This window comes from Trachemys scripta, chromosome 6, assembly GCF_013100865.1.
Source record: "Trachemys scripta elegans isolate TJP31775 chromosome 6, CAS_Tse_1.0, whole genome shotgun sequence".
In the NCBI taxonomy this organism is placed as follows: Eukaryota; Metazoa; Chordata; order Testudines; family Emydidae; genus Trachemys; species Trachemys scripta.
The window spans coordinates 28,835,841-28,859,419 of record NC_048303.1 but is presented as its reverse complement, the minus strand read 5'-3'; the positions used below and the strand labels follow the sequence as shown (position 1 = coordinate 28,859,419).

The 23,579-nt window shown below is 46.8% G+C and overlaps 1 protein-coding gene across 2 annotated transcripts in view; it reads right to left on the bottom strand.

Moving 5' to 3' along the window:
• Positions 1–1,642: 1,642 nt before the first annotated feature.
• Positions 1,643–23,579, bottom strand: part of PARP8 (poly(ADP-ribose) polymerase family member 8) — a 170,408-nt gene continuing 148,471 nt past the window's right edge. The window contains exons 20-26 of one of the 2 annotated variants that reach the window (XM_034774630.1): positions 18,618–18,730; positions 18,338–18,410; positions 16,907–16,976; positions 15,624–15,700; positions 13,903–13,972; positions 11,657–11,741; positions 1,643–4,224 (exon numbers count right to left, since the gene is read on the bottom strand). In XM_034774630.1, coding sequence (XP_034630521.1) covers positions 4,122–4,224; positions 11,657–11,741; positions 13,903–13,972; positions 15,624–15,700; positions 16,907–16,976; positions 18,338–18,410; positions 18,618–18,730 — 591 coding nt within the window. In that variant the 3' untranslated portion in view covers positions 1,643–4,121. The remainder of the gene's footprint in view (positions 4,225–11,656; positions 11,742–13,902; positions 13,973–15,623; positions 15,701–16,906; positions 16,977–18,337; positions 18,411–18,617; positions 18,731–23,579) is intronic. The other variant, XM_034774631.1, reaches the window with a different exon arrangement.

Here is a 23,579-nt window from a genome sequence, read left to right as displayed (position 1 = left end):
CCCCGCCCCATATCATATGTACCTCCCAATGTCCTCTGTCCTGTTGTGTTCCCACTCTCTCAGGGGCTGGTCTCACCAACAGAGGGTGCCTATTGAGAGAGGTGTAAGTAGGTGAAGTTTACATCCTCCCATGTGCTCCGGGCTTGAGGGAAGGAGACATTTCTCTCCACTTCCAGTGAATGCACCCTGCAATTGAGAAGCTGGACTTTTTCCTTTGGCTTCCCCGCTGGCTAAGTCTGGCAGCACCTCTGTTTTCAGTTGGTAAGACAAGTCTTACCATTGGCTCATCAGTTGTTAAGCAGCCCCCCAGGGGAAGAGAAGAGTGCCAGACTTAGAGTAGGTCTACACTTACTTCCCGGTTCGGCAGCAGGCAATCTATCTTCTGGGATCGATCCCGGAAGTGCTCGCCGTCGACGCCGGTACTCCAGCTCGGCGAGAGGAGTACATGGCATCGACGGGGGAGCCTGCCTGCCGCGTCTGGACCCGCGGTAAGTTCGGACTAAGGTACTTCGAATTCAGCTACGTTATTAACGTAGCTGAATTTGCGTACCTTATTCCAAAGTGGGGGGTTAGTGTGGACCAGGCCGTAGCCAGCGTGGGAGGCAATGGAAAGAGTCCAGCTCTCTCAGCAGTCAGTATGGACTCCCTACTGCGGATACGAGACCAAAGAGAGGAGCGGACACACACTGGGACAGAGGACATTCATAGATTCATAGATTCTAGGACTGGAAGGGACCTTGAGAGGTCATCGAGTCCAGTCCCCTGCCCTCACTGCAGGACCAAATACTGTCTAGACCATCCCTGATAGACATTTATCTAACCTACTCTTAAATATCTCCAGAGATGGAGATTCCACAACCTCCCTAGGCAGTTTGTTCCAGTGTTTAACCATCCTGACAGTTAGGAACTTTTTCCTAATGTCCAACCTAAACCTCCCTTGCTGCAGTTTAAGCCCATTGCTTCTTGTTCTATCCTTAGAGGCTAAGGTGAACAAGTTTTCTCCCTCCTCCTTATGACACCCTTTTAAATACCTGAAAACTGCTATCATGTCCCCTCTCAGTCTTCTCTTTTCCAAACTAAACAAACCCAATTCTTTCAGCCTTCCTTCATAGGTCATGTTCTCAAGACCTTTAATCATTCTTGTTGCTCTTCTCTGGACTCTCTCCAATTTCTCCACATCTTTCTTGAAATGTGGTGCCCAGAACTGGACACAATACTCCAGTTGAGGCCTAACCAGCGCAGAGTAGAGCAGAAGAATGACTTCTTGTGTCTTGCTCACAACACACCTGTTAATACATCCCAGAATCATGTTTGCTTTTTTTGCAACAGCATCACACTGTTGACTCATATTTAGCTTGTGGTCCACTATAACCCCTAGATCCCTTTCTGCCGTACTCCTTCCTAGACAGTCTTTTCCCATTCTGTATGTGTGAAATTGATTTTTCCTTCCTAAGTGGAGCACTTTGCATTTGTCTTTGTTAAACTTCATCCTGTTTACCTCAGACCATTTCTCCAATTTGTCCAGATCATTTTGAATTATGACCCTGTCCTCCAAAGCAGTTGTAATCCCTCCCAGTTTGGTATCATCCGCAAACTTAATAAGCGTACTTTTTATGCCAATATCTAAGTCGTTAATGAAGATATTGAACAGAGCCGGTCCCAAAACAGACCCCTCGGAACTCCACTTGTTATGCCTTTCCATCACTGGGACGTGGGGCCTGCGGGAAACAGTGCTGTGATTAGAACTACCGCCCCTTTACCTCCTTTGCTTTTACTTGGTCATAGGCTTAAAGCTGTAGTTGGGGGTTTGGGAGATTTGGGGAAAGGAGTGAGGAAAAGACACTTTTGTTCCATCCTGCCTGAAAGATGGAGAAATGTTCCCTCTTCCCCCCAAAAGTTGTAGCATCTATGGGTACTCCTTATGTGGCTGGCACAGGAGGTCCAGTATGCACACTGAAATTGGCTCATTGCCCTAGTTATACTCAGTCTCCCCAGAGCAGGATTTAGGCTGTGAATTTGCTGTAACTGCGGGGAGGGAGAAGTATGTCACTTAGGGTGGCTCCAACCCCCTCTTGGCCCCACCTACTTGTTGCACATCCCATATTTGAGGAGGCCCCCTGAAATGGTGGGCCATCATTCCACTTAGCCACTGCAGGACTCCTCTGTGGACTTGTTCCCTGCTGCACAGCCCACGCCTTACTTCCCCATAGTTTTTCTAGGTACAGCATTTCATCACATGTTCTATGTTTCATCACACACTTCAGCTCAGCCTCCTCCCAGTTCAGCCATACGTGTATATATAGCAAGAGGAACTAAGGAAGGATGGTCAGTCCAGATGTCCAGCCTCAATTCTGAGTTACCTTGCATTTGTGCAGTCCGACCCTTCACACTACCTAACTGCTCCATGTAGATGGATCAAGTCCAGGAATCATCCTTGGTGCAAGATGTTAAACTGCGCTGCAGTGCCACTGGTTATTAGTGGTGTCTCCAGAGATGGCCTGGTTCCAAAGAGGCCCTTTAGAGAACTCTACTTTTATTCTGGAGAACTTCAGTTTTATCCTTTTGAGTGAGGATTATTTTGTGATACAGGGAAACAGGAGTGACGAGGCAAGAAGCAGAGTAACTTGGAATAACAAAAGACTTTCAACAATAAATCTCTAACCCCTAATATCTCTGTACACTATGCAATTATCTAGATGACTTATGCTCTGTTTAAAAAAACAAGCACACACTGGAGTCTTCCTAATAACCATCATGTTAATAACAGAACAGGCCACTTCTGGAGGGCTCAAGGTGTGGTCTTTATGGTAATTTTTGTGTCTATCTTCTCCCTTTTCAAGGCTGCAAGGGAGTAAGTGGAGATGTACAGAGAGGGGATTTGAAATGTTGTCAAAAGAGAAGGGCATGATCCTGCAAGATGACTTCAGTGAGAGCTGAGGGCAATTAGCACTTCCTAGGAGGTGCTTAGCACCTTTTAGGATTGGTCCCTGGCCCCTAAGTGTGCTGCCAACATGCTCATACTGTGGCAACCATTTTATTATTAATACTTGTAATTCCTAATCATAAATTTTTAATGGATTTGCTTTGTTTCCTTAGGGATGAATTAACAGTATTTCACCAAAGGGAACTCAAGAGTAATTCTGACATGTTTGTAATATGAAAGGTATTGCTATTTCTTCCTAAGTGGACACGCAACTGAAATACATATAGGTCTTGATTCAGCCAGGTACTTAAGCACATGTCTAACTTTAATCACAAGAGCAATGCCACTGAAAACACCTAAGTATCTTGCTGAACTGAGGTGATAGGTCATTGTAAAAAGTGGTTTACAAATGGCTTCACTACAAATTCACTTCTCAGCCCCTGGAACTCTGGTCAGCTCACTTGGCTTGCACCTTTTAAATAATGTAACTGAACTGTTTACTGGATGATATCGTTTCTTTTGAGAGAATGAAGAAAATTAGTCACACACCATCAGCGTAGTTATATTTCTCTTGGCAATAACTGAATACTGCAAAAATGTTTTCTTCTTTTAACTTTTTTTACTCTAAATTCTAGCTGCATTTGCATACAGTAAAATGAATCTATGATATTGTAAGTAACCACCCTCTTTAATTTGACATGTTCCAGAAACCATTTTTACGGTGTATTAAAATATGTGAATATTCTTATTGCAAAGTGTCCTGTATAATGCAGGTTCTCCGCTATAAAATCTTCTCTCTTGCTTATATTTCAGTCATTCTAAATTTAAAATACCAGTATACAGTACTAAAATGGTCCAATTAAAGAGTTTAATATAAAAATATCAGCACAAAACTCCTTTTTAAATTGTTTATTGTGAGCAACCCAAATGTCTCTTTAATTGCTATTAGTTGTAGTATATTAATGGACTTTGTACCCCTATAATTGCTAACTCATACCATTTCAGGTATTTCAATGAGATAAGAAATACTAAGTAAGAAAAAAGGAAGTATTCAAAGGGTTAATTTGTTTAGTAGTAGTAGTAGTAGTAGTAATAATAATAATAATAAATTAGTTTTTCGCATCTTCTTCAGTTCAAAATCCAGCTTTGAGACTGAGGAAGGCTTCCAAATCACATCAATTAAATAGGAGTGGTCCTTTTACCCAGTAGCAGTTTGATTACCGATGACTCGAAGAATCTCTTTGTGAATGCCTGTTTCTTGTGTATTTATACTTGTATCACCCACTTGGCCATCTTCATAACTAAAAAAGTACAGACAAAAAATAAAATTGTAATCCACTCTTTATTCACCATGCAATGACATTGGTTATATACTTTACAATGCTCCTTATTTAAACACTAAGCCATGAATATTATGTGGCGAGTGTAAACTCCAGGAGTGTGAAGCTGTTTGATGGCAGGATATGCCCTTTCACAGAAGAGGCCTAGAGTTCCAACCAGCAAAACTGAAGTCCAGCAGGACCTGCTGGGGCTGCACTACTGCCTACCACTGGCTCACTGAAAGCCGTTGGCAGCTCACCAGCTACGGGAGCTCATATGCAAAGAGCTTCCTTTCATTACCGTCACTGTCTCTTGGGAACCTCCTGGAGCGGAGTGTTATGAAAGCATGTGTCAGTTACTGCACTCGCCATCTGCAGTAACTGATCCTTTGTCTAAACTGGGGATTTGTTCTGGTATCAGTTACTTTTGGTCAGTCACTTAGGGTATGTCTACACTGAAATAAAAGACCCGCAGCATGGCTGTGGCTGGCCCGGGTCAGCTGACACTCATGGGGCTCAGGCTGGGGGACTAAAAACTGCTGTGTAGACGTTTGGGCTCAGGCTGAAACCTAGGCCCTTGGACCTTCCCCACCTCATGAGGTCCCAGAGTTTGGGCTCCAGGTCAAGCCCAAATGTCTACATGGCAATTATATAGCCCTGCAGGCTAAGCCCTGAAAGCCCAAGTCAGCTGACCTGGGCCAGACACGGGTGTTTACCTACTGTGTAGACATACCAGTAGGGATCTGTACCTGTGCAAGTTTCAACTGCAGATACAGTAAACCAGTGCAGCTTACTCCTGCTTAGAACAGGCATAACAGGAACTGGTGTAAAACAGTTTACTTTGTCTATACTAGGTGTTTACATTGGTACACAAATACCAGTGAGTGGCCACCAATCAGGGCAAATCCCCAGTGAAGACAAGACCTCATTTACTGCAAATTTGAAATCAAGGAAGCTCTGGGTGTCGATATATAGTGGTCTGTTAATGAATCAAATGTGATAAAAGGACAAAGACAGTTACCTTTCCCATAACTGGTGTTCTTTGAGATGTGTTGCTCATGTCTATTCCACAATAGGTGTGCGTGCTCGCCACGTGCACCAGTGCTGGAAGTTTTTCCCCTAGCAGTACCCGTAGGGGTGTGCCCCTACTGACTCCTAGAGTGGCGCCTCCATGGCGCGGTATAAGGGGCACTGCGCGCTCCCCCCACCCTCAGTTCCTTCTTGCCAGACAGCTCCAACAGAGGGAAAGAAGGACGGGATGTGGAATGGACATGAGCAACACATCTCGAAGAATACCAGTTACGGAAAAGGTAACTGTCTTTTCTTCTTCAAGTGATTGCTCACGTGTATTCCACAATAGGTGATTCCAAGCTATATCTGTTAGAGGTGGGTAGGAGTTCACAAACTCTTGGGACGAAGCACAGCCCTGCCGAACCTGGCGTCTTCCCTGGTGTGGGAGACGATCGCATAGTGTGATGTGAACATGTGAACTGAAGACCATGTGGCAGCCCTGCAGATGTCCTGAATGGGGACATGGGCTAAAAAGGCAGCAGACAAGGCCTACGCCCTAGCCGAGTGTGCCATTACAATTGACAGCGGAGCGACTGCCGCCAGGCCATAACTGGTATGGATGTACGAGGTGATCCAGTTGGAGAGCCACTGAGTGGAGATCGGCCAAACCCTCATGCATTCAGCCGAGAAGATGAACAGCTGCGAAGACTTCCTGAATGGCTTAGTTCGTTCCAGGTAAAAGGCCAGAGCCCGTCTCACATCCAGCGTGTGGAGGCGGCGCTCCTCACTGGATGCATGGGGCTTGGGGCAGAGGACTGGCAGGAAAAAGTCCTGACCCATGTGGTAGGTGGAGACCATCTTTGGGAGGAATGAAGGATGTGGGCGGAGCTGGACCTTATTGTAATGGAACACTATGTACAGGGCCCTGAGTTCTGAGACCCGTCTAGCTGACGTGATCGCCACCAGGAAGGCTACCTTCCACGAGAGGTGCAACCAGGAGCATGTAGCTAGCGGTTCAAAGGGGGGACCCATCAACTGAGTCAGCACCAAGTTCAGGTCCCACTGAGAGACCGGGGGTCTAATGTACAGGAAGAGATGATCCAATCCCTTAAGGAATCGGCCAGTCATAGCATGGGAGAATACCGTATGCCTCTGCCCCGGCGGGTGGAAGGCTGATATGGGTACCAAGTGCACCTTCATGGACGAAGGCACCAGGCCTTGAGCCCTAAGGTGAAGGAGATGGTCTAAAGTGAGGTGGATCGGGGCAGCCATGGGGGAAATGCCCCACTCAGCTGCCCATCAGGAGAACCGAGACCACTTTGCCAAGTAGGCTCGACACGTGGAGGGTCGCCTGCTTTCCAAGAGGACTCACTGAACCCCTTCCGAGCACGTCCTTTCCTCCCTGCCTAACCATTGAGCAGCCATGCCATGAGGTAGAGTGCTGCTAGGTTGGGGAGGAGGCGGCCCTGTTCCTGGGACAGCAGGTCTGGGCAGGACAGCAACAGGTGGGGCAACTGCCAGGCTCTTGAGGGTCCCGTACCTATGCTGTCCTGTCCGTCTTTATATTTTACAGGACCTTGCAGACCAGCAGGAACGGGGTGGAGGGAGGCATAGAGAAACTGGCCTCACCAGGATAGGAGGAAGGCATCAGAGATAGCGCCCAGTCCCAGCCCCCCGGAGCAGACCCCGGGACAGCGCCAGTTCTGCCGAGTCACAAACTGGTCCACCTGGGGAGTTCCCCACTCTTGGAAAAGTCTGTGCACCCCCTCTGGGTGAAGAGACCACTCGTGCTGAGAAGAGAAGTCCTGGCTCAAGTGATCCGCCCACAAGTTACAGGCGCACGATAGGTGGTAGGCCTGTAGGCAAATGTCATGGGCTATACAGAAATCCCACAGCTTGAGGGCTTACGGGAAGAGGGCAGAGGATTGGGCCCTGCCTTGCCTGTTGATGTAAAACATCGAGGTTGTGTTGTTCGTGAGAACCCTGGCCACCCTGCCCTCCAGGTGCGAGCGGAAGGCCACGCATGCCAGCCAGACCACCTTGAGCTCCTTGACGTTTATGTGGAGAGCCCAGGTCCTGTGCCGACCACAGACCTTGGGTCTGAATGTCTCCCACAGGGGCTCCCCACCCCAGGTCCGACACATCGGACACCAGTTCCATCGACAGAGGCCTGCCTCTGAACGGGACCCCACGAAGCATGTTCCCTGGGGAGGACCACCATTGTAGGGAGGCGATCACCGGCTCGGGCACAGTGAGGACCTTGTCCATCCTGTCTCTGGCCTGGGAGAACACTGAGGCCAACCAGAGCTGGAAGGACCTCATCCTGAGTCTGGCGTGGCCAACCACATATGTGCACGCCGACATGTGACCCAAGAGCTGGAGACACGCTCTGGCTGTTGTCATGGGAAACCTTGTGACTGTGTCAATGAGCCCTTTCAGGGTCTCGAACCTGTCCAGTGGGAGGGATGCCCTGGCCGACGTAGCATCCAGGACTGCCCCGATAAACTCTGCTGTACCGGAACTAATGTGGACTTGGGGTTGCTCACCAACAGGCCCAGAGTGGCGCACGTGGACAGAAGGAGTGCCACGTGATCCCGCACCTGCGACCGGGAGCTGCCCTTGACCAGCAAGTTATCCAGATAGGGGAAGATCTGGACCCCCCGGTGCCTGAGGTAGGCCACCACCACAGACATAAACTTTGTGAATACCCTGGGGGGAGTGGACAGGCCAAACGGGAGGACCGTAAATTGGTTGTGTTCCTGTCCAACCGTAAAACAGAGGAAGCGTCTATGCCCCTCGAATATATGGATGTAGAAGTAGTCATCCTGCAGATCGAGGGCAGTAATACCCTCCCCAGGATCCAGGGATGGAATAATGGAGGCCGGGGAGACCATGTGGAACTTGAGCTTCACCATGTACTGGTTCAGGCCTCGCAGGTCCAGGATGGGTCTGAGCCCCCCTTTAGCCTTCAGGATAAGGAAATAGTGGGAGTAGTACCCCTTGTGTCTGAACTCCGCTGGCCCCATTTCCACCACTCCTAGGCCAAGGAGCCGTCCCACCTCCTGCTCAAGCACAGCTTCGTGAGAGGGGTCCCCCAAGAGGGACGGGGACGGAGGGTGGTTGGGCGGGGTAGAAGTAAACTGGAGGGTGTAGCCCTGGGAGATGGTGCTGAGGACTCATCGGTCCAAGGTCAGCCACGACCACTCCAGAAGAAAAGCACACAACCGGTTGGAGAAGGGAAGCTTTATTGTGGGTGGGTCCCTGATGTGAACTGGTAGGTCGCCCCCGGGCGTCCTGTCAAAACTGTCGTTTCCCTGCTTGTTTGCCCTTGGAGGACTCAGGCTGGGGGACTGGGACTGTCTCTGCAGGCGTTTCTTATAGTCCCGCGACTTTTTATAAGGGGGCTCGTATTTAGAGTGCGTGGCCTGGTTGGAGCCTGCTGCGGCCTAAACTTAGGTCTAGCCGGAGCTGGAACACAGAGGCCAAGAGTCTTGAGCATAGTGCGGGAGTCTTTCAGGCAATGCAGTTTTATGTCCGTCTGTTCTGCAAACAGAGCCTTGCTGAAAACGGGAGGTCCTGCAAGGAGTTCTGCGCCTCACTGGACAGCCCAGACAGCAGGCGCCATGACGCCCTCCTCATGGACACTGCGGAGGCCATGGACCATGCAGCCGTGACCACTGCATCCGATACTGCCTGCAGGGTTGCCCTGGCAGCCACTGTACCCTCCTCCACCAGAGCTTTGAACTCCTTCCTGTCACGCTCCTGGAGGGAGTCCTTGAATTTGGGCAGAGAGCCCCACAGATTGAACTCATACCGGCCCAGGAGAGCCTGATGGTTCGCCACTTGTAACTGGAAGCTCGAGGACGAATACATTTTTCTCCCAAATGAATCCAGCCTCCTTGAGTCTTTATTTTTCGGAGTAGGGGTTGCTTGGCCCTGCCGCTCCCTGTGGTTGACCAACTCGACCACCAGGGAGTTAGGGGAAGGGTGGGTGTATAGGTATTAATGTCTTTTGGTAGGCACAAAATACTTGCGTTCTGCTCTCTTTGAGATGGGGGGCAAGGAGGCCGGGGTTTGCCACAAGGCATTTGAAATTTTTGCTACCCCTTTGTGGAGTGGCAGGGTCACTCAGCCTGGTATCAAGGCGGACAGGACGTTAAAGAGGGAGTCCGAGGGCTCCTCCACCTCCTCTGCCTGAAGGTTGAGGTTTGATGCCACCCTTTCCAATAGTTCCTGGTGGGCTTTAGAGTCCTCCTGCGGGACGGAGGGACCATAGTCGCCTCATCAGGGGAGGGTGAGGAGACGGGCGTGGTACTTTGCGTGTCCACCGGCACTGGAGGATCCACCACTTGGTTGCTCTCCGGGCACAGCGCCGAAGATGCACGTCTCACCAACTCCGTCTTGGACGCTGGGAGAGGGAGGTCGATGGCCATTCTGAGGCTCCGGCCACCGAGCAAGCCCACACCAGGGGCTGCGTCGGGGGCCATGGTGCCCATTGGTACCATTGTGCCGGCCATGGGGTCTGGTGCCACTGCACCTGCTGTGGCACCAGAGGAGCAGGCTGTTTGGCCAGGCTGGCCTGTTCCATTCATTGATGACTATGAAGGGAGGCTGGGCTGATGTTTGACCTGCCGCTGTCACTGGACCGGGAAGAGCAGTGGCACCGGGAGTGGTGCCGACCTCGAGACTGTGATCCTGTGGAGGAACAGTACCGCCGGTAGCAGCTGCTCTGCAATCGGCTCCGGTGGGCGGATCCGTGATGGCGAGGCAACAGCGATCCATGCCCAGGGTTGTGGGAATGGTGCCGTGGTGGGATCCTGGAGCGAGACGACGAATGGGAACAGTGTCGACGTTCGTGTCATGACTGGCTATAATAGCCCCTCGGAGACGAGGACCTTCGGCGTTGTCTGCTTTGGTCCCACCGGTGTCCGCTCCTCGAGGCTGAGCGGTGCCTGGAGTCTCTGTCAGTCGGAACCCTGCCAGACAACGTGGTAGGGGTTGACAGTGACCTGCGTGGACTACGCACAGGACGGTCGTTGAGCGGCGAACGGCGTCGGGAACATTCCCTCAACCGCAACCAGTACCAAGTTGGGGCCGACTGCGGAGATCCCAGCAGCGGCTTGCCTCTGGTCCGCGGAGCCAACATTGGTGGTGCCCATGGTACCGGCATGGACATAACATCCCGGGCCGCTTGCAGGGCCCCCAGTGTGGAGGGCATCCGGGAAGCCTACTCCGAATGGGCTGGGCTACTGCGCTCGACCTGAGTCGGCGGCCTAGAGGCCGATGGGGACTGAGGACTGACCAACATGGGTCTAGCCTCTCCCCCAGTTTTGCTCCGGTGCCGCGGCGGAGAAGGCCTCTTCTTAGCGTTCTTGGCATGCCCAGTGGACAGGGGGCAGTGCCGACTGTAGATGGTGCCGGGGGGTCGCCGCGCACCGATACCATGGTACCCGGTGCGGACTTGGAGCGGCGTGCTGGAGTCAGCGTCAACGCCGACTCCATCAGGATGGCTAGAGCCAAATGTCTCTTTCTCTCTTGGTCCAAGGCTTGAACGACTTGCAAATCTTGCAGCGATCACTGAGATGGGTTTCACCCAAACAGCGTAAACAGTCCGCGTGCGGATCACTCACTGCCACTGGTCACCTACAAATGTCGCACGACTTAAAACCCAGGGCATCAGCATGCCCTGGCCCGGGTGAACTAAACTAAACTAAACTACAGGTACTACTACACTGAACGAACAAGACTTCTGGAGGAGAGCTGCAGCCAAGCTGGAGCAGGGCAGTTCCGAAGCACCTTCATTGGCGGCAAGAAGGAACTGAGGATGGGGGGAGCGTGCAGCATCCCTTATATTGCGCCATGGAGGCGCCACTCTAGAGGTCGCTAGGGGCGCTCCCCTACGGGTACTGCTAGGGAAAAACTTCCGGCACCGGTGCATGTGGCGAGCACGCAAACCTATTGTGGAATACATATGAGCAATCACTCGAAGAAGAACATTTTATAACTAGAGTACAACTTAAAGATATGTCACATATTTTTATCCCTAATTTTGACTTCCTTGGCTTTTCAGATGTACACTCTAGGAGGGTTATTTTTTGGTTTCAGAACAATACAGCGATGCACTTACTATAGTGTCACATATTCATATAGAGAGGGAACAGCCTATAGCCCTTCACCCATTGTTCTTTTTTTTTGCTTATTATAACAAAAGGTATAAGTAAAATAATCTATTGTAATTGATCTAGCATATACTTCCTTAAAAAATAAATTCTTGAAAAATTGTTAGGAAGACTTTATTTTTGGTCTCTTAAAGTTGTTGCAAAAAAACTGAAGAAAACACAGCAAAAAGGTTTAGGAAATATAAAAGTAGAATTTTAAAGCTAAAAGGAAGTATTGTACTTACACAAAGAAGAATCTCGTACACACATGATCAGTGTTGGGAACTACCCATATCTCCCCATGTTTGTGCAGATCAGGTGAGGTTATCACTATAAGGAGAGAACAAACACTGAACAGTGAAAATATCTCCGGAAAACATCATTTAAAAATATCTGTGCTTCCACACATTTTAAATAGCATTGTGGGAATGTCTGTTGCATGGTCTAGAACCTTGGAGTTGGCTGACCCTAGGAGTTAGGACATCAGCTTAATTCTCGCTAACAACCAGTGGTATAAACCAGTGGTATAGGGTACTGTGGGCCAATTAATCAAACTTTGGCACAAAGAAAATTTATGTTTGATGATGAATGGGTGAAAAGTAAAATATGAAAGAAAAAGCAGTGAAATGAGTCATTGATTATTTAGGATTATGCTTCTTCAAATGCTGCTAGAACCCTGCTCCCCCACCCCACCCTGGCAGTGTCAGGAATCAGGGCCTGCAGCAGAGCCAATCTCAGGGCAACTTAATGAGCACAGCTGATCTGTAGTAGGTTACCTGACTGGCTTGGATACACCACCTGATAGACTGGAATGGTAACAGGTCAGTTCTTAAGCCCAGAAACAGCAATTCAGTGGCTGCTCAAAGCATTTGCCCATGACTGTGATAGCTCCTGCCTTGGACCTAGCCCTACTCCTGCCTGGCTTCGCTCCAGGTAACCTGGTCCTGACCATCAGCTCTGACTTCTGGCTTTGTCTCTGACCTTTGCTCTGGCCTCTGACTTCTGCTTTAACCACTGGAATTGGCTTGTGCTCTAACCACTAGGCACAATCACCCATGTCCCAATCACTGACACACATATAGAGGAAATTATGAATCAGGAGAATTAGGTACCACTTCTCTAGGAAACAGCTACATATTAAATCACTGATTTTTTTTTTTTTTTAACCATGAAGATAATGATCAGAAATAAGGTTTTCTGGGTAGAGGCCATTTTTGAATACAAACCATTTTGTTCCGAAGATCTCCTATAAACGCACTTGAACACTATTGTAAATAAATGGATGTATACATAGTTTTACAATCTGTTGTGTGAGGTTTAACTCTTATCTCCTCTTTTTTTCATTTTAAGTCAACACAAATGTTTGCCTCTTGCAATTCATAAACACTAGACTTTTTTTCTTTTATGACTGACTTTTTCACGAGTTGTTATATCTTACTAACTCCCTCTCTCTACTCTTCCCTTCCTCAAGATGGATTTTAGCTGATCAAAAGTATATTTTGGCAAATTGTACATTAAAATATGTCAGAGAAACAAGACCTATGATAACTGAAATAGTTCTGCACATTCATTTCTATCCTTTGAATAACATTTACACTTGGAAAAGTACGTTTGGGATATTTAGATTTTTGTTTTTAAATTATTAGAAATGTAAAGATAAATTCTAGTTTCATATCAGGTCTGTTCCCAGGAATTTTAGAATGACATTAGAATCTAATTGGTAAAAGTAACGGATTACATTTTTTAAAAATGTCCTTTAAAGGCTTCATATATGTGTAGAATTTGCACATGCGATTTTAGAGGCTGAGATAAAGTCCCTTTAAAAATTGTCTTAAATTGTATCATCTTGAAAATTATTCTCCTTTCAAACAACGCCAAAATATTTTTACAGCTGAGATGAAATCCTTACCTTCCTTTACCTGCTGTCAAAACAGATACATATTTGCTAGGCACTTTCAAAAATGGCCAGGTCTTTTGAGAGTGACTATATTCATATAGATTGGACATAACTATGTGGATTTTTAAGCACAAGCAGAGAATAGAAATCAATTAATGTGTAGTGGTTACTAGAAGAAAAGATTATTTGCCCGAGCTGTCAAAACTGGGCTGGGAATTCCAGATTAGGGAGATCTTCTTTCTGGATGCTCAAACCATTAACATAGGACTTGCTGAGGGTCTTTACCAACTCTAGCTATCTGGTTAAAATTTGGGAGACTGAAAGAATGGTGACCAGTCACTTTCTACACATGATGAACCCACCTTATTAATGGCCCTAGGTATGCTTGGGGAATGCGTATTGTGGGGAAAATGGGGGGATGGGGCTGCATTGAGATTTAAGACCCAGAAATGATGTAGGCATGTGCACACCTGCCAATGTTGACTTATTAAAAAAAACTAACTTCAATTAAAGCTTGTATTAATTTGCATTTTACAAATTCAAACAGGTACAATGCTGAGAAAGAAATTGGGTTTTAAGGGATTTTCAGCTTACCTTCACATAAGGCTATGCATTTTAAATTACGGCTTTGCAAAAATTGGGATTGCTGTCCTTTTTTCTGTGACTGAGGGATAAAAATGTGGAAAAATTAATTAAAATAGTAAAAGGAAACACAGGTAAAAATGTAACAAGAGTATTGTTTTAAATAATTTATGCACTGACATAGTCTCGCTGGACACATTTGCATTACTGGGTTAAAAATGCAATAGTGGCGATTTAAACTACTTTATCCAATAGCAAAGGATCCACTTCATTAGCAATGTGAGGGCTGGATAATATTGGTGGAGAATCACATCATCAATGAGAAACAAACTAATAAAAGTAGTAAAAGGATAGTCAAATCCGGTTGCCCCGGGGTTTTCACAAGAAACCTACATGAGGAGACCAGAATCCTCCAATCTGGCTGGGTGCAGGGCACAGAGAACCACTGTAGCCATCACTCCAGTTCATGAGCTGTATGAGTATCTATATCTGCCATAACACCTCTCTCCTCATTGGTATCAATGGGGTGGAATCCTCTTTCATCACATAACAGTATAATAGTACAAGGGCTCTATAGCACATTGGCTATAGTAGCATGTATTGCTCTACATGGGAATTTGGCTAGTGCAGGAGTTCTCAACTTCATTTCATCGCGACCCCCTTCCGACAACAAAAATTACTTGACAACCCCAGGATGGGGGACAGAAGCCTGAGCCCACCGAGCCCCACTGCTCCGGGTGGTGGTGGTGCGGGGGCAAAGTCCAAGCCTCACCGCTCTGGGCAGGGGGGCCAAAGCTAAAGCTCAAGGGTTTCAGCCCCAGGCAGAGGGTCTTCAACCTAAGCCCCGCTGCCCATGGCTGAAGCCCTCTGGCTTTGGCTTCAGCCCTGGGCAGTGGGGCTCGAGCTTTAGACCTGGGCCCCAGCAAGTCTAAGCCAGCCCTAGCGACCCCATTCAAAGGGGGTCCGGACCAGCTTTTGGGTCCCGACCCACAGTTTGAGAACTGCTGGGCGAGTGGATAAATGTAGTCATGGTCTCTTTGGCCAAACCCTGCTACTTTACGCCTTTGGTCTCTGAGCTGCTATGGAGTATGGTGACATGACTCACAGAGGTTACAGAATTCCTCTGAATGGCTTCCCCACAACATGTCCCTCCTGTAGTGAGGAACCATGCCGATATGCATATACTTGTCAAGGGAAATGGGTGTAGAATTTCCTCCTAAGGATTTAGCCATCTGTAAGCCCAATACCCATCTATAAATGATTGTTATGAGTTTACCTTTGATTAAGCAGAAATTTACCAGCTTAGAGTTTAGAAACTATCACAAAGAAAATCTGTAGTGTGCTATGAGTGGAACTCTAGAGGATTACAAACTAATTTTATAGCATTACCCATTCTAGATCCATACTGCACACTAATTTAGTAAAGACTCCAGAGTTCACAGGCAGAGGTTTGCCAGGAGTGATACTGAATTAAAGATTCAATCGGTATTTCTTCCCTATTTTCTTTTCAAATAGTTCTGCCTATGAAAGGAAATCCACATTTGCTGCAGTATAATCTGTAAATTGTTACTGTAATGATCAAATATAACCCAACCGCTGGTAGTGTCTTTGGATACTGCTGATTGTGTACAATAAAAGAGAATTTTCGACTTTCCAAGAAAGGAATATTAATTCCTTCCCAGCAACAAAACCCAATGTGCCTTCCAGATATACCGTTTGATACACTACTGTACCTGTAATGCATTACTGCCTTTACTGCTCGAAGCAGGTTCATCCTTAGCTGACACCTTCTGCTGCTTCTTATTCATCCCTAAAGACATTAAAATTACTTCAGATTTACTGGTGTGTAAAGCATTGTAAGTATAAGATATACATGGAGAGTGAAAGCAGATATTGGAGTGGGGTCAGATTCCTCTGCAAAGCATCCTAAAATTCTTGTTCTCTCTCGCATCACGTGCTACCACCAGTCTGACTCAGTCCCAAGAGCCACACATTTGCACGACAGTTCCAATGCCTTTAAAATAGCCAAAGTACCTAAAAGTAGGTGTAACAGCAGTTACACATGAGCTTAAATTCCACTGAATTCAGTTTAAGTATGTGCTTAAGCATTTTGCTGAAAAGGGATGGACTTCAGTTTAAAGTTAATTGAGCTTTGCTGCTTGTGGTGTGGTACTGGAAAAAGAATTAGAATGAGTCCATAAAAGATTTTAATTTAATATTTCATCTTCAATATTTTACTTACTTTTTATTATATTAAATGCTATCTTATTTTGAAGTGAGTGATCTACATAACGTTTGCCACATGGAAATCATGCCACTCTCCTAACTCCATGACGTTTAACACCTTTACTATTATTTATATTACAATAGCATCAAGGACCTTAGTCATGGACTCGGATCCGATTGTGCCAGGCGCTGTACAAACACAGAACAAAAAGATGGTCCTTTATGCTACTATATCCTATCCTTTATTCCTACATGGCTCCAATCCAGCAGTGCACCTTAGCATGTACCTAACTTTAAGCATATGAGTAGTCCCATTGACTTAAATGGGAGTACTCTTCAGATTGAAGTTAAGCAGACACTTAAGTGCTTTTTCTGGATTGGGTCCTATATGCCTATGCACACACACACACTGAAATGCATAGTGTATGCATATTGCATATAAATATATTTGCATGCTGTGGCCAAGATCTTTAAAAACAGAAGTGTAAAAGCAGACTCTCAAGTCCACATTTAGGCTCCTTTCCAAAGTAATGGATGCCAGTTGCCAATTACTTCAGTGGGAGGTCCTGGCTGCTCAGCACCCTTGAAAATCAGGGCATGTATTTAAGACCATAAATGGGAATTTAGGAGCTTATTTTTTGCATACAGGAGCTCCTGTTTTTGCAAATGCTGGCCTAAGATAGAAATAGACAAAATTACTACAATGATTAAAACAATGAAGCAGGAAAAATCAGCAAATTAAAATATCCCTTTACATTTTCCCCTCTTTAGAGTGATTTATAAATATCACCTGAGTAACCAAATGATATGCTTGACAATGGACTAAGGTAGATCCCAATTCCAAACATTGCACCATGGAGCTGAAAAAGAATGTAAAAAAGGCTTAATATTAATTTGATAGTTTTACAAAGCAAAACAACATGGCACATGATCTAAACTGATCTGGATAATTATTTGCCCTCCCACCAATACAGTATCTGATATTAAATTATGTACAAAATAAATCCTAAGAAAACTTGCAGCAAATATTACACAAACTCTTCTGTATCAAGCTAAAATACTCCTGCATGCCCTAAAGACCATGCAAAATCCATTTTTATGGCACAGACCATTCCAACTGCCTGCAGATAAAGGAGTTTGCCTCAGTTTATAGCTGTAAAATAGTGCTTCCTGGTTTTAGATCTACCGGTGATAAAGGAAATTTTTCTCCATATTCTGAAGTTATAGATGTATTTGTGTTGAAATTTAACACTGCAATCCATGAACAAATCAATGTCCTGCATGTTATCATCAAACACGATGATAAACAATAAAAAAATGTTAGGTTAAATCTGAGCTGTAACCCTTGATCCCGAAAACAATTATGCGTCTGCATGACTTTATTCATAATACATGTTTGCAGTATCAGGGCCACAGTTGGTATAATTTTTAAATTAGGTAAATAAATAAATGATCACTGTTTAGATTTGTTCCAGAAGTCAGTGATGCTTTTGCCTAATTCATGTTTTTAAACAGGGTTTCCAAGAGCACCTGGTAGAAATATAGAGACAGAGCATATAAATGTGAATAACTTCAGTGACTTCAGAGGAACTGTGCAGGTCCTTATTAGGGTGCACCCAAGAGCTTAAGTAGGGAGTTCTGTCATTCTTCCCAACTTTCTCTCTTCCTTCTTTTCCACTGACGTCTCTTTTCCCTCCCTCCCTATTGTACTGTCTGTCTCTTCTTTGCACTCTTTATCTGTATTCACTGAATCCTTTTCTTTTATTTCCCCATCTCTGAACTTCCCTCTGTTAATTTTCTCTTTCCTGTTAGCTTCCCCCATTCAGTCACCTCACTCTCATTCTCCTCCATGACTTGGTCCTTATGATGCTCTCTTTAGCAGTACTGAACAACACCTCCTAGATGGAAGAAGCCCTGCATCTGGTACTTCCTCTGCCACTGAAGATGCTGCTGTGCACAGCCTCAGTGTGAATCTCTAACCTTGCTGAAGTCAATGGGAGTTTAGCTATGGACTTCACTGCGGCCAGGATTTCACCATCAATGCTTCAGAAGGACCAGTGGAACAACTGATTAGTGTGAAAGAAGAGAGGATATAATTGCACCATGTAGTTTTTGATCACCAAGATGGCCATCTCAACTGCCTCTCCCCAAAGGTGCCCTATGTTTAATATGTAACCTTGTATCTATGGGTCAGATAAGAACCCTTGTATCTATTATTTACCTGCAGCCTTGTATTGGAAGCAACAACTAAACCATTCCTCAGGATGGAGTGCCAGTTTTCAATGTGTGAACCACTTAAAAATAAAGTGGAAAAAAGGAAAATAAGTAGTGTTTCAAGACACCCAGAATGAAATTAACCATTTTCTCTAAAACAATGTATTTGCAATTGAAAATCTCTAACTCTTAGAATATCTGTGTTTTTCTTTACACATATTTTCAGATGATAAGAGCACAATAAGAACTGCAAGCATTATTTTTACTAATTTCTTTTTCATACTTACTGAAATGCAAAGGTACTTCCATAGAGATTTTTAGCAGCTCTGAAATTGGATTCTTTGGCTGGTGGACTGCTGAGAAGGAGGAACTGATGGGGAGTGTGCATAAACTTCAGTTGCTGTAAAATATAACAGCGCACAAGTGAAAAGATGCTAATGAACACGGACCTGTTGTATTTTCAGAATTAAGTTTTTCTAAGATATTGTGCTGGTTTATGCAATATACTGTTGCCCCTCAAGTCAGACATGAAATAATCTGAAGGCAGTCTCATTATAATAGTTTGTACTTCAAATAAAATTTTAAAAATACCTCCCAGTTTATGAAATATATGGAAGTGCATGACATACACGACAACCTAAGATGAACCATGCTGACACCACTGAAATAACTGAATTGAACAATTTATTCCTGGTGTTTTGAGCAGAGTGGTGTGATGCTGGTAGACTAAGTATCAGCTCATGCCAAATCCCCAGGTCTCACTGAACACTTACAAAAGCACACTGGAAATGGGAATAGTTACTAAGTCAAAAAGCCCCTGGGCATCTCTTATTGTAATGGTACATGAAAAGTATACAACCATGTACTTTTGTGTGGATTTTAGAAAGCTAAATGCTATCACACAACCTGACCCATATCCCACACCCTGAATAGAGAGGACTTACTGAATCTACTGGGTGGTGCAAAATTCGTAAGCGCACTGAATTTAACTTGTGGATACTAACAAATTCCTTTAGATGCTGATGTCCAAGAAAAATCCACTTTTATAGTGGAGTCTGGCTATGTCTTTTAGATTAATAAATGCAGGAGTCACATTTCAGAGGCTTGTCAATGAAGTGCTGCAGGGGTTACAAACCTTTGCCAGGCCCTATATAGATGACTTGACTACTTTCAGTAGCTCCTGGCAAGACCATTTAATCCAAGTAGGAATTGTGTTACAAAGGCTGAGAGAAGCCAACCTCAACATCAAGGTCTCCAAATGCAAGATGGGAGCTGCTGAGGTATCCTACCTAGGACATAGAGTGGGCAGTGGGTTGCTTCACCCAAGTTTTTAAAGGTAGAAGTTACTTAGAGTTGGCCTGCTCATGGAGCCAGGAAGCAGGTCCAATCCTTTATTGGTCTGGCCAACTATTACTGGAGGTTTGTAAATTTACATTGTGGCCCTCATAAGAGACCTTACAAAAAGAGGGAAACCAGACCGGGTGGTAAGGACAGAGGCTGTGAGATAGGCTTCCAGGAAAGAAGCTTTGTCTAAAGAGACTGCTTTGGTCAACTTCAATTTCAACAGACCATTTGTGCTGTGTACTGACACTTCTAAAACTGGGTTAAGTGCAGTACTGATGCAGGATGGGGGGACAGAGGGGACAAGTACAAGAGGCATCCCATTACCTACTTAAGCAAAAAACTGACCCCCACTGAACAAAACTATGCTGTCCCTGAGAAAGAATGCTATGCCACTGTCTGGGCAGTTAAGCAACCTAAATCTTATTTGTCTAATAAAAAAATTAAGGTTTTGACTGATCACACCCCTTTGACGTTGCTGTACCGAGCTAAGGGGATGATTCTAGATTAGCCCTACAGGAATTTGACATAGAAATAATTCATATCAAAGGGAAGGAAAATGTAGTGGCTAATGCCTTATCAAGAATAGGGGGAAATGCAGGGTAGTCGGAGATTTTTTCCTGAGCAGTATCTGTAGGGCCAGCAGTGGCACCCCCTTGAGTGCCGCACCATGTGTTGGTATATCCAGTGCCACCAGCCCTATACCCTATCAGTTCCTTCTTGCCAGCAACTCCGACAGAGGGGCAGGTGGGCAGGTAATGGAATGGACATGAGCAACACATCTCGAAGAACAACAGTAACAAGAAGGTAAGTAATCATTTCTTGTTCGAGTGCTTGCTTGTGTCAATTCCATTCTATGTGATTCACAAGCAGTGTCAATGGAGGTGGGCTCGGAGTTCACGGTCTTACAGCGTGCAGCACTGCTCTGCTGAAGCCAGCATCATCCTGGGCCTTGTGGGTAAGTGCATAATGGGACGTAAATGTGTGGACAGATGACCAGGTAGCAGCTCTACAAATCTCTTGGATCGGCACCCGAGCCAGGAAGGCCACTGATGACGCTTGCGCTCTAATTGAGTGTGCCTTGACTATTGCCCGCGCAGGCACTTTCGCCAGCTCATAGCAGATGCAGGCCATGATCCAGAATGAAATCCTTTGAGCAGATACTGGACGACCTTTCATCCTGTCTGCCACCGCAACGAACAGCTGCGTTGACTTGTGAAACAGCTTTGTCCTGTTGATGTAGAAGGCCAGCACCCTCCTGACATCCAGAGCGTGCAACCTGTGCTCCTCCTCTGATTTCTTTGGGAAGAAGACAGGTAAGTATGTCCTGGCCAGTATGAAACTGGGAAACTACCTTGGGCAGGAAAGCTGGGTGCAGCCACAGCTGGACCTTATCCTTGTAGAATAACGCATAGGGCAGTTCTGAAGTAACCGCCCTGATCTCAGACACCCTGCGTGCGGACGTTACAGCGACCAGGAATGAAATCTTCCACAAGAGAAGGAGAACAGAGCAGGAAGCCAGAGGTTCAAAGGGAGGCCCCATGAGCCTTGACAGCATGAGATTCAAGTCCCAGGGAGGGACACGGTCCCGGATGTGTAGAGACACTCCGGACCTTTCAAAAAAACGGGCTGTCATGTCGTGAGCGAAGACCGACTTGCCTTGGAAAGAAGGGTGGAAAGCCGAAACAGCGGCCATGTGGACCCTGATTGATAAAAGGGACAAGCCCTGGAGCTTGAGGTGTGGAAAATAATTTAGGATCACCTGCAGCGAGGCCTGGATACATCGTTCCAAAGCCCAGCACGTGAACCTTTTCCACTTAGCCAGGTAAGTTGCTCTGGTGGTGGGCTTTCTGCTATCCAACAAGACCTGTTAAACCCGGGCCGAGCATTCCCGCTCCTCCGCATTCAGCCATGCAGTAGCCATGCTGTCAAGAGCAACACCGCCAGGTTCGGGTGCAGAAGACTGCCATGGTTTTGGGGATAGCAGATCCAGCCAGAGAGGCAGTTGCAGCAGGGCAGCTACCGAAAGGTCCACCAGGGTGCCGAACCAGTGTTAGTGAGGATAATCTTTACCCTATCCTGTTTGATCTTCACAAGGACTCTGTGGATCAATGCCACTGGCGGGAAGGCGTATATCAGTGCCCCCAACCACGAGAGCAGGAAAGCGTCTAACAGGGAACCCCGTCTATCCCCCAGAGTGAACAGAACACATGGCATTTCCTGTTCTCACGGTACGCGAACAAGTCCACCTAGGGAGTTCCCCACTTCCGAAAGATAATAATGACCACCTCCGGATGGAGTGACCACTCTTTGCGAGATGGTCCTGCTGAGGTGATCCAAGATGTTCCTGGTTCCAGGCATGTCCGCTGCTATCGGATGAATGGCATGCCACATACAAAAATGCCAAAGGCGGAGAGCTTCTTGACAAAGGAACCTAAGACCTGGCACCGCCCTGCCTGTTGATGTAATACATCACAACATTATTGTCCGTCAGGACCTGCATCACCTTGTCCTTCAGGTGGGGCAAGAAAGCCTGGCAGGCCAGGCAAACCGCTCTGAGCTCCCTGATGTTGATGTGGAGGGCCAGATCATCCCGCAACCAGCGGCCCTGAGTGCTCAGCTTGCCCAGATGGGCTCCCCAGCTCAGGTCCGAAGCATCAGAGACCAGGGTAAGCAACGGGGATAGGATCGTGAAGGGGACTCCCTCCAACACTGACCCAGGATCCAACCACCAATCCAGGGATGTTCTGATGTGGTCCGGCACCCTGACTACCTGGTCTAGGTCGTGCCTCTTGGGGATGTAGACCGACACCAGGCATGCTTACAGAGGCCGGAGATGGACTCGAGCTTGGCTGACCACGTATGTACACGCGGCCATGTGGCCCAACAGCCACTGAGCCGTGGTGAGTGGGTGCTTCTTTACATGGGAGATCAGGTCCGACATGGCCTGAAAACGTGCTTCTGGTAGGTCGGCTCTGGCCTGCGTGGAGTCGAGAACTGCCCTGATGAACTCTATTCACTGGACAGGCGATAAGGTGGATTTTTTCTCCTTTATCAATAGGCCCAGGTTGCAGCGGATGGAATGCACCAGATGGAGGCTCCTTTGCAGTTGCTCCTGAGACCTGTCATTGATGAGCCAGTTGGGAAGATCTGGACCCCTCGACATCTCAGGTAAGCAGCCACTGGCGCCATACACTTTATGAAGACCCTCGGGGATGATGACAGGCCACGGGTAGCATTGTGAATCCGCCAACAATGAAATGGAGGAAATATGTGACCCTGGAATATGGAAATAAGTATCCTTCAAGCTGAGGGCATCATACCAGTTTCCCAGATCCAGGGAGGGGATGATGGAGGCCAGGGAGACCATGCGAAACTTCAACTTTCTGAGAGACTTGTTGAAGCAACGCAGGTTCAGAATGGGTCTGAGGCCCCCCTTTTGTTTTCGGGATTAGGAAATAGCGGGAACAGAACCTTTTCCCCTTCATGTCCTGAGGGACCTCCTCCACCACCCCGAGCTGCAGGAAGTTCTCGACCTCTTGGACAAGGAGTTGCTCGTGAGCAGGATCCTTGAAGAGGAATAGAGAAGAGGGGTGGGTAGGAGGGACGGATGGCCAAAAATTGCAGGGGATAGTCTTGATAGTCAGCGGTCCGAGGTGACCCAAAACCAGGTCAAAAAGTAGGGATGAAAACAGTCGAGGAAAGAACAAGGTGGATTTGGGGAATTGACTGGGGTGCTGCTTTTGAGCTCAGCTTCAAAACAAGTGCTTCTGGCCCCCTGGATGCTTCGCTGGGCCAGGCTGAGTGGATGAGCAGGAGGAGGAAAGGTGGCGACCGACTAAAGCTTTTGTCTCTATCCCTTCTCCTTGTAGGCCCTTGATGAATCTGCCAACGTCTTGGTGGAAGGG